The sequence below is a fragment of the Harmonia axyridis genome, chromosome 1, assembly GCF_914767665.1.
Source record: "Harmonia axyridis chromosome 1, icHarAxyr1.1, whole genome shotgun sequence".
NCBI lineage: Eukaryota > Metazoa > Arthropoda > Insecta > Coleoptera > Coccinellidae > Harmonia > Harmonia axyridis.
The window spans coordinates 55698327-55716603 of NC_059501.1; the positions used below are offsets into that span (position 1 = coordinate 55698327).

At 35.8% G+C, this 18277-nt stretch overlaps 2 protein-coding genes across 5 annotated transcripts in view; one reads left to right on the forward strand and one right to left on the reverse strand.

Moving 5' to 3' along the window:
- Nucleotides 1-18277, forward strand: part of LOC123671438 (phospholipase A1-like) — a 46037-nt gene that overhangs the window by 12952 nt on the left and 14808 nt on the right. The window lies entirely within an intron of this gene.
- The window catches only part of LOC123671437 (WD repeat-containing protein on Y chromosome-like), a 34687-nt gene that overhangs the window by 3157 nt on the left and 13253 nt on the right, over nt 1-18277 (reverse strand). For all 3 annotated transcript variants that reach the window (XM_045605295.1, XM_045605294.1, XM_045605293.1), the window contains exons 4-8: nt 10671-10994; nt 9350-9502; nt 8129-8317; nt 1647-1838; nt 1399-1589 (exon numbers count right to left, since the gene is read on the reverse strand). In XM_045605295.1, coding sequence (XP_045461251.1) covers nt 1399-1589; nt 1647-1838; nt 8129-8317; nt 9350-9502; nt 10671-10994 — 1049 coding nt within the window. The remainder of the gene's footprint in view (nt 1-1398; nt 1590-1646; nt 1839-8128; nt 8318-9349; nt 9503-10670; nt 10995-18277) is intronic.

Sequence of the window (18277 nt, forward strand, 5' to 3'; positions counted from 1 at the left end):
AAATTACCCGAATATCACTGATGGTCGATGCCAATATGGGTGCCCAATGAACGAAACAATTCAATAGTGGGTGTATGTCACATGTTTTGAGGTAACGAATATAAATACTAATCAGTTTTCTATACACTCTAGAAAAATTGGAGAAAAAATCATACTCCAAAGACTGGAAGGAGAACTGGATGAAAGTAAGAGGATCTCTTCAGGACAGAAACTTCAACTTAACTTCAACAGAGAACACGAACGTCACGAACAGGAATACTGGACAGGAATACGAACATTTTAATGTCTCAAAGGTATTCGACAGAATGTGGCGAGAGAGACTAATATTCAAAATGAACCAGGCTAGTATAAGCATCCCAATCATCAAGTTCACAGGACATTTCATTTACGGCACAGAACATTCCAGGTGAAATATCAACAAAAATCTTTCACTGGCTATGTCAATAACAAGCGGAGTTCAAGGTGGTTTGGTTTATAACCTAAGCTATATAATATCTATTCGGCAGATATTCCAAGCAATCTCAAAAAAGACATCAGGATATTCACTCATGCTGATGTTATGCTCATGTTGATGTTATGCTGTTATGGATCATTCTAAGAACATAAATCTTGGTAAAAGATATTTACAAGCAGCCACCGATGCCAGTCTAGAGTGGATGCAAAAACGAAAAATCAAAGTAAATTCTGCCAATTGCCAAGCAATTATGTTCAGCAGAATGAGCACGTTACTGAAAGAACAGATAGAAGTAGATGGAGAATACCCTGTAGATATCAAGTTAAATACTTGATCTAGAAATACCATCGAAGATGAGAAGGCCTAAATTATCCTCAATGAATTACTGAAGAGATGAAATAAGCAGAAAAGTGAACTAACACTCACAAAAATACATTCAACAGAGATAAAATTGAAACAACAAGAGTAAGAGACCTTCAAACGACTAATTTCAATTGAATTATGTTCAGTGCCCACTGTCGGATCTAAAATAGAGATCATGATCCCTATCTATTCTCAATAGTCGACATAGCTTCAGCAAACATAGTCTGAATATATATTTTACTGAACTTTCGAAAATTATGGAGATACATTATGTGAACCAATTTATTAGTACAAAATTTAAAATATTTGATTTCATCATGATTTATGTTGAAAAACTAGGTAGGTAATATTCGAACTCAAATGAGCGGAAATGCTCAAACGCAAAGTAGGTTTGGAAAAGTCTAATAGAAATTATTAACCATTGGAAATTTAAATATTATATAATAATGAAGAACACTTTTGGGGTTAAGCGACTTGAAAATTGAGATGTTCTGCAAAGGAAGTTCTATCATTACTGAAGAGTCATCCTCCAAAAAATTGTAGATATAGGAAATAATGTATTTTTATATCTCGCTGCATACCTGCTGACCTCTTGTTCTTTTGGACGCTTCAAAATAGGATCAGAAGATGACCTGATATTCCCTTCTTTTGGGCCAAGGAACATACACTTCGTAGCCCAATCAACAATTTTACCTGCTTCTTGCAAAGGTGGAAAATTCAAATGGATAGTTTGAAAGCATTTTTGTTCTTCAATACTCCACAGCTTCAATACCTGAAATATAAAAAAATTAGTAAGGGTGTGATTTTTTTCGGAGTCTTTCGGCTCTACCCCACGATTATCACAACTGACGAACATTTTTGGTGTTTCCATTAGAATTATGCTTTTGATCCCTGATTCATTTTCTTTGAGAACAGCAATAGCATTGGTTATAACTAAGGTATTCCATAATCTGATGGTTCCATCTGAACTGCCGGTAATCAAAATATTCAATTTTTTACTGAAACACATCGTTGAAGTCCCCTTGAAAGAAAAAAGAGAAATCAAAGCATCAATCTACTATATTAAGTTGTACTTGTAATAAATGGATAACTAACTATACTACGAGCATCATTAGTGCAAGCTGAAAAAACTTTGAGGGTGCATACCTAGGTATTATTCAATGAGAGTTTAAGCACATGTTACTTCTATCATATATCATGTACATACTCCATGGTTTATTAGGTGCTTCCTCTTTTAACACATAATATAACAGTTACCAAAAAAAAATCATATAATATCTGCAAATATGTAAGGCGGAGGGCCCCAATGAAATAATTTCATTTGAAAATATGTCCAAATTGCCTACCGTTCATTTCTAATGACTATTAAAAAAATGTATAGGGGAGAATGGGGTTGGACGATGGGATAATGATCGAATATTTATCATTTTTGGAAATCTTATAGTCGTTTTTAGTGATATATAGTTGTTTCACAGAAGCAAATATCTGTAAAATTTCGGAGCGGAACATCCAACCCCGCTTTGGGGCTAGTTTTTCCACCTTTGGGGCGAATTGTTCTCCTTAGATTCTGATAATATTTTTTTGAAATAATGAAGGTTATTTTGAATAAAGAAACCATTTTTATTAACTTGTGTATGTTTAGTCTATTTTATGGAGAACTTAACTAAAAAACAACAACAAAATATTGTTATTTAGTTAAAATAAAATTGAAGTCCATAAAGTCTATAAATTTTATCTAATGTGTAAATATACTTTCAAAATAAAAAGCATAACTACACTGCTCAACAATTGATAGGGTTCACTTACTTGTTCTAAATTTATTTCTGAAATATTCGCTCCAAGATTATAAATTTAGTCAGATATCAGAGTATTTTCAGTTGATAATATGGTTCACTTGAGAAAAGAATGAAAAAATGGAAAGTTGGAGAGAAAAAAAGACTTTATTAGGAACACTCAAAATTCTGTGTTTGAATAACATTAAAATTTTATGATGAAACCACAAGAAGGCTGAAGTTTCGGTTAAGCTAGTACCTAGTTGGTCTCCCACGAGCTAGTCTCAAGCATTCTACCCTACGAGGCATACTTTCGATCAAACGATTTATAAAATTTTGGGGCAAATTCGTCCAAATATCCCGTAAAGCGTTAGAAAGGTCCTCCAGGTTATTGATCGGTTGTTCTAAGGTTGACAATTGTCTAGACATCTCAGACCAGACATGTTCGATGCAATTCATGTCTGGAGAGCGAGCTGGCCAGTCCATCCTATCAATAGCATGAGTTTCTAGCGCTTCATTAACCAGACGACTACGGTGTGTACGGGCATTATCGTCAATTAAAATGAAATTCTCGCCCACGGCAGCCGCAAACGGAACAATTATGGGTTCAATAATCATATCGTGATATCTCTGGCTGGTCATGGTGGTGTTCTGCAGAACAACCAACTCTGTGCGTTGGTTCAAACAAATGCCTCCCCATACACATATAGAACCTCCGCCAAAGCTGTTGTGGGTACCATAAACTGTTCTGCATACCTTCGACCTCTTTCCCTCCAAGCAAGAATACGTCCATCGGAGTTGACCAAACGAAATCTAGACTCATCCGTAAATAAACATCGGCTCCAATCTTCAAGTGTCCAATTGCGGTGCTCCTCAGCCCATTGCCGTCGATGAACCCGGTGTTCCCTATTCAAACGGTGAGGTTTTTTACCCTCCTACGTGCTCTCAAACCACGAACATGTAGTCGTCGTCTTACAGTCTGGTTCGAAATTAGAACTCCTGTTGCAACTCTCAGTGATCTATTGAGCCGCGACGTCGGGTAAGTGGGATTTCTCCTAGCATTGAGGTCAAAAGACGATCTTGGGCAGCTGTTGTACTGCGCTGCCGACCTACCCCATGAACATAAGCTACTGAGTCGTTTTGGATGAACCTATTCCAAGCCCGACTCACGACACTTTGCGAAACATTCAACCGCCGAGACACTTCTCGCTGGGACAAACCTTCCTGTATCCACCGTATGATTTGGTCCAGTTGCACAGGAGCTAAACGTCTTCTCGGCATGACTGATGAGCTGATATTGTTCTCATTTCTTCAATTATTGTCACCTTATGTGTTTGAACGAGAGAAAAAAACAGATTTAATAACAAATACCACATTGCTTTTCACTCCACCTGTAACAGCCTACAGATAATAATCGATTTTGTGAACAAGAGCCGATGAAGTGAGGAAGACTTTGATATAATCAACTCAAAACATCTTACTTTTTCCTTAGAGAACATATAATGTACAGATATTCACGGGATAACTTGAAAAAAATACAAATGAAGAGAAGTTCATAAGTGATCCCTAGCAATTGTTGATCAGTGTAGTTACTTCCATATAAACTTTTTGTTCAGGTTAATTGAGTATAATCATCAATCAGCAGTCTTTTTTTATCAATTGTGACTAACTTCGACAATCTCCATTTTCATTCATCAGCAATATTATTCATCAATCTTCTCTTCATCTGACTCACAATCATTAAGATATACACATAAGAGTGGCTTTATCATTTCCATCTAAATATTTGATAGGAGCCCAATTTTTACACATATTAGTAGCTTTATCCACAATCCATTGTTCTCTTGGTCGGGAATTTTAATTTGAATCATAACAAATTAGGCAGTAGGTACCATTCCAGATCCTTACCGCTGTCACTCTAGGTATCTTGCGTTTTGCTCTTTCCTAATCCTGATATTTTTCTTCGCATTTCTCCTGGCTTTTACCATTAACTTTCCTTGTATCTTTGATTTTTCTTTCCAGTCCTTGTAATGCCTTCATCAGTTTGTCTTTTTTTCTCCCTGTTCTTTAGCCAATCCATTTTTTCTGGCATGTCTGTTTAAAATGTTTAAATAGTCGTCTGTCGTGAACGTCATTTTCTAGAAGTCATGCGGAAAATTAAATTTCTCTTGCCACAGTTTTGACAGATTTTCCGTCGTTGGTAACAGCGGAGGAAGCTTGACGTAACATTTATCCAGGAGGTCTCACTTCTTTCTGTCTTGTAGTTTCGCATCCTTAGAATGAAAAAAAAATGTGTCATGAAAATTTTAGTACGATTGAAAGTCGATAGGGTTAAGTTTTTTCGCGGAACAACCAACCCCGCCAGAAAGGAAAATTATGACACCAAATTACTTTAATTGACATACTGGCAAACTAACGAAATCAATTGAAACAATACTAAAGCAATAAGACTCCTTACTTATCTAACAAGCCACAAACCCACTATTCAATTACTTATGTAACTACAATTTGGGAAATTTGAATAGGTTCATAATCAACAAAGATAGACCAAATAGTTCAAACATGAAAACTGACACTTACGAGACGTTTCGAGAGCACGTGCACACAGCCACTCAACCACCGTCACCAGAGTAATAAAAATTACTGCCAAATTGGCGCTCCACTTGGTGCTTTAGAAGCATATTTTGAATGTCTTGCTATCTTTTTTCGTTACGAAGTTATTTCCATCGCAACTACCTACCCCAGGAACTTCCAGCCCTGTTCTCCCCTATGTCGATAATGTTCGATTTCATTCCTAACTGATTAATTTGAATGCAAATTGCACATCTTTCATGGTTTGGCTGTTTGGCATTAATCGAAAGGTCGAAAATTGAACCTTCCAAGAACGCATTTATTATTCTCAAATGAGTATGCTTTTTGTTTTCTCAAATAAATTTTTTTATGAAAGTGATAATCGATATTGAGTCGAATTCATGATATATTCGACTCAATCAATTAATCAATACCTAACGCTACAGTTGGAGGAATCAAACTAGAGTAAAAGTCGTGATAAACCGACTAGAGCACTTCTGTTGACACCTATTTTTGTGATATGCAATAATTATTATAATATTTAATTTTTATTGACTCTTATGAGCGAGTTTTATAAACATTTATTTTGATTATTGTCATTTCAGTTAATTTTTTGCGTACGCCAATCATTTCAGACTGAAATCAACTATTAGGAAGAAAATATTATCATCATGATATTGGATAATATTCGTACAAATGGGTGTACCGGGTGATTTGAAAGTACTTTGACAAACTTCAGGTGGTGACTTCTCACAATATTATAATATGAATTGTCCAAATAAATATACATACTTACATGTTGTTAAAATTTTTATTTATTTTTTTTTTCAAATACTGACCTTAATTGAACGAAAATTGGTATTGAGAGTTATTTTGAGGTCAAATTTTAACAAGATGTTGTTATTGCTCTCATTCGTAGGGGGCGTCACCTACACCTCTTTTTCTTTCATAGAGACTCATAAATTTTTTGAGCGTACTTTTTAGTAAAATAATCGATTCCTCCATCGAATCTTCGTAAAAAGCTACCCTTGTTACAAGTAAATACAAGCAACCGTTTTCTAGATATAAGGTGTGTGAATAAGTCTTTCCCGTTTTTTTTCAAATTTTGAGCCTTTATTGTGAAAAAATGGTTACAAATGAATTATTGAAAGTATTGGCCATCGCTAGCTACAACTTTTCCCCATCTTTCTGGCAACATACGAATCCCGTTGCGAAAAAATTCGACCGGTTTGGCCTCTATCCAGTCATCCACCCATTTTTTGGCTTCCTCGTAGGAATGGAAGTGCTGGTCAGCCAGGCCATGCGTCATCGATCTGAAGAGATGGTAATCAGACGGAGCAATGTCTGGACGGCGTACATGTACGGTAATTACCGTACGGTTGGCAACGCTGTCTGGACTATACGGCGGGTGGGGTAGGACTTCCCATTTGAGCGTTTCTAAGTATGTTTTCACCGGCTGTGCAACATGTGGGCGAGCATTGTCATGTTGCAAAATAACTTTGTCGTGCCTGTCGGAGTATTGTGGCCGTTTTTCTCGCAGTGCGCGGCTCAAACGCATCAATTGTCGTCGATAGACCTCGCCTGTGATCCTCTCATTCGGTTTCAGAAGCTCATAGTAAACCACACCTAGCTGGTCCCACCATATACAGAGCATGAGCTTGGCGCCATGAATATTTGGCTTGGACGTCGATGATGATGCATGGCCGGGTAGTCCCCATGATTTTCTTCGCTTCTGATTATCGTAACGGATCCACTTTTCATCGCCAGTCACGATACGATGCAGAAAACCCTTTCTTTTATGTCGCTGAAGCAGCTGTTCGCAAGTGAAAAAACGCCGTTCGACGTCTCTCAGCTTCAGTTCGTACGGCACCCAATTTCCTTGCTTTTGGATCATTCCCATGGCTTTCAAACGCTTGGAAATGGTTGTTCGGTCAACTCCCAATGCTTCAGCAAGTTCTTCTTGCGTTTGACACGAATCTTCATCAAGCAAAGTCGCCAATTCTTGATCTTCAAAGATTTGCGGCCGCCCGGAACGCTCCTTGTCTTCCACGTCGAAATCGCCACTTTTGAAGCGTCGAAATCATCCGCGAACACTTGAATCATCGACACAACCTTCTCCATAAGCTTCCTGAAGCAACCGATGCGCCTCGGCAGCAGATTTCTTCAAATTGAACCAATAAAGTGAAACTTCCCGCAAATGACGTCGACTCGGCTCAAATTTCGACATTTTCACGATTTCAAAAATTTATGATGCGAAAAAATTTCAACTAATGTGTTAGTGTGGAATTGTTGACAGATGAATAAGCTTTGATTATGACATATGTAACCATTAAATACTCGCACAGTATTGGTGGCGCCATCTCTTACAAAAAACGGGAAAGACTTATTCACACACCTGATATTTCTGATGATCGAAGCGTGTTGAAGTTGTTACCATTATTTTTCATATTTCACAATGATGCTTAGGAAATGAATTTGGCATTTAAGTAAGTAGTTTTGGTTTTTTGTAAGGGGCACCATCTATTCTATTACTTTTTCTTCGTTTGAAGAGGTCAATTCATTACTTTTAGATTCGTCCCTGTAGGACTTAAACACCTTGTATCTTGCAAACGAAGCGTTTGTCAAAGTAATTTTGAATCACCTAGATTCAACTGGAAGCTAGAATTTTTTTCGTAACTTGATATAGATATACCAAGATATATCTCAATCTTTTATAGTTAATAATGGCGATAACAAAATATTATTCTCTTCTTGTAAGTATAAACATGCATAAACCAAAACATTCATATAAAAAAAGAGTGTTCTGAAATGCATTTCGCGCAGTGTATCTTCATAATTGAGCTTTGTATTGTTGAATAAGTGGGCAATCAACTATTTCATCGATAAATACACTGAGCACCTACATTATCTCATGGAATATAGTCAATATTATATTTTTGTTATTGATAATAAATGAGGGAAGATTCACCTTTGGCATTTCATATATCATGGTCGGTTTTTTATGATCTAAAAATATTCTGATAACAGATGCTTTTGGATCTCTACTGCATGTTGTTAAGGTGTCATCCTCCCGACAGTAAGATATTTCTCTGATTACATCGTTATGGACCTTTTTGATATAGGAAATCTTAACATACTCCTTTTCTTCCATTAATTTCTGTGAAAGTAAACATATCATTGAATAGTGATAGTAGCTAAACACATACTGCAAACGTCACACATTTTTATTCAAAATAAAGACATCCTTATTTATGAAATGAAATAATAAACCTTAGTGGGGATGCACACCACAACGTGACATCATTATGATTGCTCATTGCTATACACTGTGTCCGTAAAGTATGGAACAAATTCATTTTTAGCTAAACATACCATTTTAAGAAATAATCATGAAACACGTCGATTTTTGATTTTAATTTACCGTATTTTAAAATAATAATCTAATATACAGGGTGAATTACTTTCGAGTAATGACATCACATGTTGATTCCAATTGGTCCACCTTGTAACAATTGGAATCAACATGTGATACATGTTTGGAATCAGCTCAGCTAGAGTAATCGGAAAATTGAGACAAAATGGGTGTTACATTAAAAAAAAATGAAGGTGACGTCATTACTCGAAAGTAATTCACCCTGTTTATTAGATTATTATTTTAAAATAGGGTATAAATTAAAATAAAAATCGACGTGTTTCAGGATTATTTCCAATTGGTCCACCTTGTACCAATTGGAATCAACATGTGATACATGTTTGGAATCAGCTCAGCTAGAGGAATCGGAAAATTGAGACAAAATGGGTGTTCCATTAAACAAAAATATTAAGGTGACGTCATTACTCGAAAGTAATTCACCCTGTATATTAGATTATTATTTTGAAATACGGTAAATTAAAATAAAAATCTACGTGTTTCAGGATTATTTCTTAAAATGGTCTGTTTAGCTAAAAATGAATTTGTTCCATACTTTACGGACACATCATTGTATAGTTGCTATACAATAGTTGCTTATAGTTTTGGCGTGCGACCCCACTTATTGCTATTGAATGAATTCCACCTCTATTCATCTATATATGAAGTCCAGTACCTACTGAAATTGAACCTTGGTAATGAAAAGGAAAAAATACAATTTGCTCAATATATGTAGAAAAATTTAAACAAACAGGTTTCTTAAATATGTAAGAAAATTACCTCCCAGTAATGAAGACTCAACTTGTCCTTATGTTTTGTTCTGAAAAGAGGATCTTTGTTGTGGACAAAAGACAACACCAATATACTTCCACCGTCATCACCAATGAACAGATGACGATCTGAGTTATTTTTACCATATTTGTAGGCGATACACTGAAATTAAAAAATAGGTTGTATCTGATACTACGCCCTCAATATCTCCCTGGCCTGACGTACAGATTGGTGAAAATGTCGGTGAATGCCTTTCACCAAGAAAATGCTCCTTGGTCGATGAAAACCATGGTTGAATTGAATTCATTCCGCTTCCAACTGCTTGACCAAATTTTCGCTTATTTGGCCTTTGAAGATTACTGGCTCTTCAAAATCCTCAAAAGAATACGACAGGGAAAGAAATTTGTCCCTTATTAAGAAATGATTGCTGATGTTGAAGCCTATTTCCAGAGCAATGAAGTATCTCTTTACAGAAAAGGTTTAAAAAAGTAAGAGGAGCGTTATTGGAGTATATGCATCACTCTTGAAGGTTATATTGACGAATAAAGTCGAATTTAAAAAATAAGAGGGTTTATACTGGTTGTGCCCAGGACTTATTGAGTCAAGTGTTATATTAACAAGTCCTAAACACTTTTGTTCGAGTACGAATTGGCCAAGCCCGAAATGTGTTCAATAAGATGAGAAAGGTATTTTGTGGAAAAGATCTCAGTTTACAGCTCAAGATCAGGTTGTTAAAATGTTATGTATTCCCTGTGCTCGAATCCTCTATGGAATGGAAGCCTGGACAATAAAACAGGATATTAGTAATAGCCTGGAGGCCTTCGAAATGTGGACATACAGGAGAATACTCAAAATAAGGTGGATAGACAAAGTATCAAATAAAGAAGTGCTCAAAAGAATGGGTAAAGAGAGAGAAATACTGAACGAGGTGAAGATTGGAAAGTTGCAGTATCTGGGTCATGTGCTAAGAGAGGAGAAATATACCTTATTGCAGATAGTGATACAGGGAAAGATACAGGGAAGAAGGAACATTGGAAGAAGGCGAATCTCCTGGTTAAACAACTTGAGACAATGGTATAAGTGCAGTTCTGTTGAGTTGTTTAGGGCTGCAGTGTCAAAGATGAAGGTAGTCATTTTGATAGCCAACCTTCTGAGAGGAGATGGCACCTGAAGAAGAAGAAACACTTTTGATTAATACGAATTCAGAATCATCCTTGTGCTGTGACCCATATTCACAATAAAATGTTTGCCATATGGAACATTCTGTATAAATTGTGATCTTAAAGTGTCGATGAGTTGAAGGTGATAAAATGAATTAGAAATAACTTACCTTCGGAATGTTTGGTGTAGATAAAACCAGAAAAATTGGAGTATGCTTCAAACCAACTACATCATAAACTATGATACTTCTAGCCGTATTGATAACAACGATTTTCTTTAGATCTTGAAGATACACAGCGTCTGTGATCCAGCGATTTCTTCTTCTTCTTTCCTTTTCTGGCTTGTTGATATCCTCTCTGGTCATGATAACAAAATAGGTCGCCAATTTGACAAAGTTGGCATCATATATTCCAGTTTTTCCGTACTTCGAATATACAGTATAGCAGAAATGGGTTGTCGTTTCTATTATCAGTATTTTGGCAATTGAGTCTCTCTAGAAAAATAAGTTATTTGGATTATTTTTTGAAAATTGTAGACATCGAAGAAGAATAATAATAATTTCCAATATTTTCTGATCACCACCTACAGTAGATAGAAGGTATAAAACAAGTCAACATGACTGAAAATGATGAATATGAAGATGAGTAATTTAACAGGAACTACTGAGTTATGAAGATCCTTATAAGGATCCTTCACCTATGTATTCGTCTACAAGAAACCCATTTATCACCTGAAAAGCCTTACAAAAGATTTGGAGGAGTCGCCGTTATTATCCAAAATGGTTGTAAATACAATACTTCACCACTGAATTCAACATTGCAAGCTATGGCTATAGAAGCGTTCATACCTAGTAAAATACTAATCTGCAGCATATATTTACCGAATGATAGCTGAGACATCACCGAACTAGAAAACTTGGTAAGTCAATTACCTTACCCCTCTATACTTATGGGAGCCTTCAATGCTCATAATATATACTTTGTGGAGTTCATCTGAAGGACGTGATTTGGGAAATTGGCTAGAGAATTTTAGAGAAATTATGCTTCTAAATGACGGATCAAAAAACCGTTTAAACGAAAAAGGAATTATATTTACAGCTATTGATCATTGCTAATTGGGATCATTCCAGGGAGAGCTTGATTGTACCTAAATCCATAAATGTGAACTCGATTACAAACGCCATTTTTGCTTCAGCAACAAGAAGTATTCCAAGAACCGAACGACATGTTATAAAACATTCAATACCTCAGTGGAAAACGTTATACAATCGAAAAAACGAGCTTTAAACAAATATAAAAGATACCCAATAAGATCCAGATCACATTAATTATAATTCTTCGATGTTTAAAAAAAAACTCCAAGAGATCAACATTGTTTCTAGGGAAACCTTTTGAATTCTGCTCCAGGCAAGGATCCGTTTAAATGAGGTTTTCGATCAGTTTTTAGATTTACTGATAAATTAATAAATTTACTATTCGACTATTCACTAATATACGGGGTGTATATAAATAGTTGCGAAAACATTTAGGGGGTGATTCCTTGTCGAAATATAGGTTGGGTCTTTCATATGAACTTTTTTTTGTTGAACTCCCCCTGCTTTGTTACAACCCTCTAAAGATAGCACCTGAAGCGCAGTTTTAAATTTTCTTCTCGAAAATCAAAGAACTGATAAGTCTAAAATTGAGCAGACATTTTATGCGGGCGAGGAGGCATTCAACAAATTTTTTGTGATTTGTCTTCTATGATTGCAAGGGGAAGAAAAAATCATCACTAAACCATGTTTTGCAGAAACTTTCTCCATATTCACATTACAATAAAAATATTAATTTTTGATAGCTTGATCTATCCTTGACAAATAGGTTCACTTGTAATTTCTTGCTTAAATTCACGGTTTAGCAAGAAATAACAAGAGATCCCAGTTACTTACTTGACATTGAGCGGGTGAACGTGTGTTGTTGAGTGCTCCGATTAAGTGAGGGAATTCAGTGAGTTATTGATGAATTTCGATAAAGATTGATATTGTTGAAAACAGAATAAAACTGGTCATCATAGACACTAATATTTTGGAAAAGAAGCTAACTGAATAGTTTATAAAACGGATAATTGTTTATACATTCTCGATATCGAGTCTTTTTTGCTTAGGTCTAGACGGCCAGCGTACGTTCGGCAGGTGTAGTATGTTCGCTGCATGAATCGTTATCGGGACGAGAAAACAGAATAATCTGACCTTCCATATCGCACCAAATTTCCCGATTCCAACTTTTCCGTGGCCTACCTTCTGTGCTACAAGTCTTCCTTAAAGGCCCAAGGAAGTGAAGTGAGTCTCCCCTTACGTCCTCATTTTTTGTTTCGGTTTGTGTCCCTGCTATGGTAGTTGCCTAATACAGAACTATTACATAAAATTTTTTCTATCAATTGAACATAATGGATGATAAAACCGTACAAAATATTTTAGAAAAAATTGAGAACAGTAAAACTGAAATTAAAAGCAGCATACAAGCTTCGGAATCTAATATATTACTTGAACTTGAAAACTTGAAATTCAAGATTCGTACACTTGAGCGGGAGAATGTGTCTCTGAGGGATAAAGTAGACCGACTGGAAAGAAAATCTAACGAAAATAACATCGTGGTTTTTGGATGGACGGAGCCCAATGATGATATTACTTCGGATTTCATTTGCAATGAGCTGAATGACCTGCTAGGGGTAGAAATTGGTAGAAGCGATATAAATAATTTTTATTGCCTAGGAAAAAAGTCGAATCGCCCAGTAAAAATTGAGTTTGTTTCCTATCTCAAGAAAATTGGGGTTATCAGACATTGCAAAAAATTGAAGGGCAGTGGTATTGCCATCAGAGACGATCTGACGGAACAGCAGCGGAACGAGTATCGAGTGCTTAGGGGATATTTGATCGAGCAAAGAGAAAAAGGAGAAACTTGTCATATTAGAGGAAATAAACTTGTAGTCAACAATAAAGAGTATACACTCCACGATTTAGAAGAAGCTCGAAAACATCCCACTGTCCGCCGGACTAACAGCAACCCGGCGACCCCGACTCAGTCCCTAATACATAACCCGGAAGAAGTACGAACTCAGGCTCAACCTCCTGAAAATATCGAGGAGATCTCGGTTCTCGACCGATTGCAAAGCACACCAGTGGCTGAAAACACTGCTAGAAAAATTGTAAAGCCAGAAAGAGTAACCAGATTGCGCTTGAACGTACAAAGAAAGGATTTGAAGTAGTTGATTTTGTTGTATTTTGTCCTGTTGTTTATTTTTGTTGCGTTGGGCTATTAAGTTGTTTGGCTTTTTCTGTGGGTTTTCTGCTACAAAATGGATCCATACATTAGAGAATATAAGAACGAACCAATCATTGCTAAGATTATACCTGACATAGATCATTTTTTACCACCTATACAAACACCACTTAATATCTTACATCTTAATATTAGAAGTGCGATGAAAAATATGGACGAATTTGTTTTGTTTCTGAATAAACTTGCGCTCGATATTCAAATTATTGTACTCACCGAAACGTATTTCGTATATGACCTGAATTTGCTGCAGATTGAAGGGTATACCATTTTATACAATGAGGGTTCACTCAATAAGAACGATGGAGTGTTGGTTTATATTAGGAATGAAATCAGTTTTTCACACGAAATAAAGAAACTAGGAAATATAAACATTCTGGAAGTTTCAACACAGTTTGGATCTAAGAAAGCTATTTTAACAGCCGTCTATAGACCCCCAAGTACATGTCCAAAAAAATTCAACATTGATTTACAGCAATATATTCAAACGGTTGAAAGGAGCGATATGCATGTTATAACAGGAGATATAAATATAGATCTTATGTCGAATTCAGATTTTTCTGAGGAATACAAGAATATCTTGAACACATACGGATATGAATCGCACATAAATGACTACACTCGACCAGAAAGTAAAACTTGCATAGATCATTTCTATGTGAAAGAAAATGTTTCTATTCCAATTCAATCGTACGTCTTTCAACATATTATTACCGATCACTATCCTATTGCATTAACTGTGGACTTGGATGCAACATCAACGAGACAGCCCAATTCCGATTCTAGAAATAAAAAATATATAGATTACGCAGCACTAAAGACAAACTTGAGAGAGGAGAGGTGGGAAAAATTTTATTCTGTCCATAATATAGATGAAATGGCTGATGAATTTGTTGACAGAATAAGTGCATATATCGAAAAAACAACTAAAAATATAAGGTTAAAAAAACAAAAAAATATTAAAAAGAAGTGGATTACTTCCGCGCTCCTCACATCGATAAATAGAAAACAGCACCTGTATAAAAATTTACAAAAGGATCCGAATAATTCACTTCTGAAGACAGAATACCACGTTTATAAAGGTAAGTTGGCAAAGTTAATCAAAGTTGCGAAGAAGAATTATGCACGAAAGCTAATAAAGGACAATGTTAACCAGTCCAAGGCACTCTGGGACAGTGTAAATAACATATGCAATCGTTCGAAGCCTGAGACAAAGATTGAAAAGATTGTATCGGCAGATGGAACAATGGTGGAGTCTGGGAAACGGATCTGTGACAGTTTTAATGCATACTACTCTAACTTAGGTCAGACGTATGCAGAAAAAATAAGTGTTCCGGAAAACTATAGAGAACATGAAAAAACAGTAAGAAGCTCCTTGTTTCTCACCCCTGCGAACATCGAGGAGGTCCACGAGACGATTATGAAACTGCGGCAGGGAACAGCACCGGGATATGATGGCATAAGAGCGGAAACTCTAAAGAATATATCTGACGAGATAAAGGAACCTCTGACTCACCTAATAAACTGTTGCTTTGATGAAGGATATTTCCCGAAAAGTTTAAAAACAGGTATTATAAAACCTCTATTCAAAAAAGGTAGTAGATTGGAAATGAAGAACTACAGGCCAATATCGTTGATCAGCAATATAGCAAAAGTTATGGAAAAAATATTGAAAAAGAGGATTATAAAATTTTGCACGAAACATAAAATTATCTCACAATTTCAATATGGCTTTGTAGAAGAAAAATCAACCGAAGATGCAATCAGACACCTGACATCCTGTATTTACAACTCACTAGATAAGAAAAAACAATCCTTATGTATATTTATCGATCTCTCTAAGGCCTTTGATACAGTCTCCCATGAAAAACTACTCAATAAATTGGAAAAATACGGTTTCAGAGGTAAAATTTACAACATGATGAGAAGTTATTTGATGGATCGGGAACAAAAAGTAAGTGTAAATGGAGAGTTAAGTGAAGCAATGTATGTAAATTACGGGGTGCCTCAGGGCACGGTTCTTGGACCCCTTTTATTCACACTGTATATAAACAGTTTGTTGAGTGTCAGAGTAAGAGGCAGAGTTCTCTGTTTTGCAGACGACGTGGCGTTGTTTTGTGAGTCAGATTCTTGGAACACCCTGAAAGCTGAGGCCGAGAAGGACTTCAGTAATCTGGATATGTGGTTCAGGTACAATAAATTGACGATAAATTTGGAGAAAACGAGATATTTACCATTCGCATCGTACTCGAGTGGATTACCACATATTGGACCCCTGATGGTCACACCGAACTTACATATCCCGGAAGCGGACTCCATCAAATATTTGGGTATAACGATCGATAGACACCTTAAATGGGACATGCATATCAAAAGTATCGTCAACAAGCTAAGAGGCATTTTATATAAAATTAAATATTTAAAAGACTACCTCGACTTGAAACACCTGAAATTGCTGTACTTTGCATTAGTGCAGCCACAATTGTCGTATGGAATTATTGGTTGGGGCGGCGTGAATGATAATCATTTGGAGAACTTAAATGTAATGCAAAGATGGATACTTAGAATTATTTACGGTAAACCACTCATGTTCTCCAACGATAGTTTGTACAGGGAGTCCGGGATGCTTGATATAAGACAACTCTTCTGTCTCAGTATGCTAATAAATATGAAAAAGTCGAAAATTACTTCCGATCCAGTTGACCACTGTTATAACACCAGAAATAGATCAAGCTCCTTAAACATACCCCGTTGTGAAAAGAATATAGGACAGCGCTGCTGTAACTACCTTGCTCCGAAAGTTTTCAATCAGCTACCCTCGTACATAAAGAAACTCAACAGTTTAAGTTTGTTCAGAAAGATGTCAAGGAAGTGGATAGTATCTATCGGAAGATCAGGATTGATTGCTCTGATCAGCCAAAGGCTGTTCTAGGTGGAACTACAGGAAGCAGAAATATTTCTCGTTTTGTTGTGTATTTTGAGTTTGTTCGTTCACTTGTCAATAAAGGATAGTTAAATCTAGGTTGATTATATCACGTACAAGCAATAGCTTTCGTAGCTAAAGCTTCTGTGATTAACACTTTATTCACTCCTTTATTTGTTATAATACATGATTTTATTATTATGTGAGCATTTATGTTCTCCACTCATGTTTTGTATTTTCTTACTGTGTATATATGTTGTAATGTAGTCAGTGAATAAATTATTATTATTATTATTATTATTATTCCAGTCAAAGGCTGAAGGTCTCCAGGTCGATGGCTATTTGTTTAAAGGCAATAAATAACACTATTAATATTCTTGCCAATTTTTTTCGAAGTATTATTTATTAATTGCTAAATAATCTTTTTCTCAAAAAAAATTAAATGTTTATTCCTATTGAGAATAATTATGTTGCTGCCTAGGCAGGAAAAATAATAATTTGTCACTCCATCTACGAAAATATGTTTTTTTTACCGATTCGAAATTCATCAAAATGTGATGACCCAACCTTAAATAAGATCAATATTAACGATCTTTATACCTAATTGATTGATCAATGGAAAATTTGCTTAGTTACGGTTGTCATGCTAAATTAATTTTGACAAACATGAAGTATACTAGTCGATAGTTATGTTATCGTTGCTAGGCTACACTTCTCCCTTCGGCGGACAAAAAGTAATTCATTGTTGACATAGCAAGACTTTTCCTTCCGGCGAAGGAAAAGTCTTGCTAGAACTTTTCGATAATCTTGTCAGTCAAAATATGACATTGTTGTTGTACCTTTGAATAAAAACATTTTTTTCTTGACAGATTCCAAGGATTCATTATGGGAAACTAACTATAAACCAAAATATTCCTATTTTTTTGCCAGGCCTAGGTCATAAATAATATTTCCTAATTTGGTATTTTACACTACCTATTATTCTTTGTATCAAAACAGGACAGCAGTTTATTTGAATCAAATCAGTGACGGCGTATCCAGGTATTGGGTTTGGGGGTACTAGAACATTATTGTCAGAGATGATCTGAATTCAAGATACAAGACAATATTACTAATGGTTGGTGTATTTGTATTCAGAGATTAAGAGGGAAAAATCAAATAGGTAGTTAATGAAAGAGAAAAAAACTCATTTGAAGTTGTTGATTATTTTGATGATGTTATCTATATTACAAAAAAAAAAATATTTCACGCGGTTTCCGAAAACGGGACAATTTAACGTCCCGGAGTTCAGTATCAGGACACCGGGACAAGTAATCAAACAAGGACAGTCCCGTTCAAAACGGGACCATAGGTCATCTCAACTATGCATCACATTGAAACCGAACAGAAAATTGAATATGTTCCATTGACAAATCAAATTTGGAAACTGTGGTTGCTGGACATATAGATCCAAACAATAATTTCAAAGTTTGATATAGGCCACAACGTTAAAGGTATAGAGCTTGAAGTGTCCACGAAATCTAGGTGATTTTTGTGTTT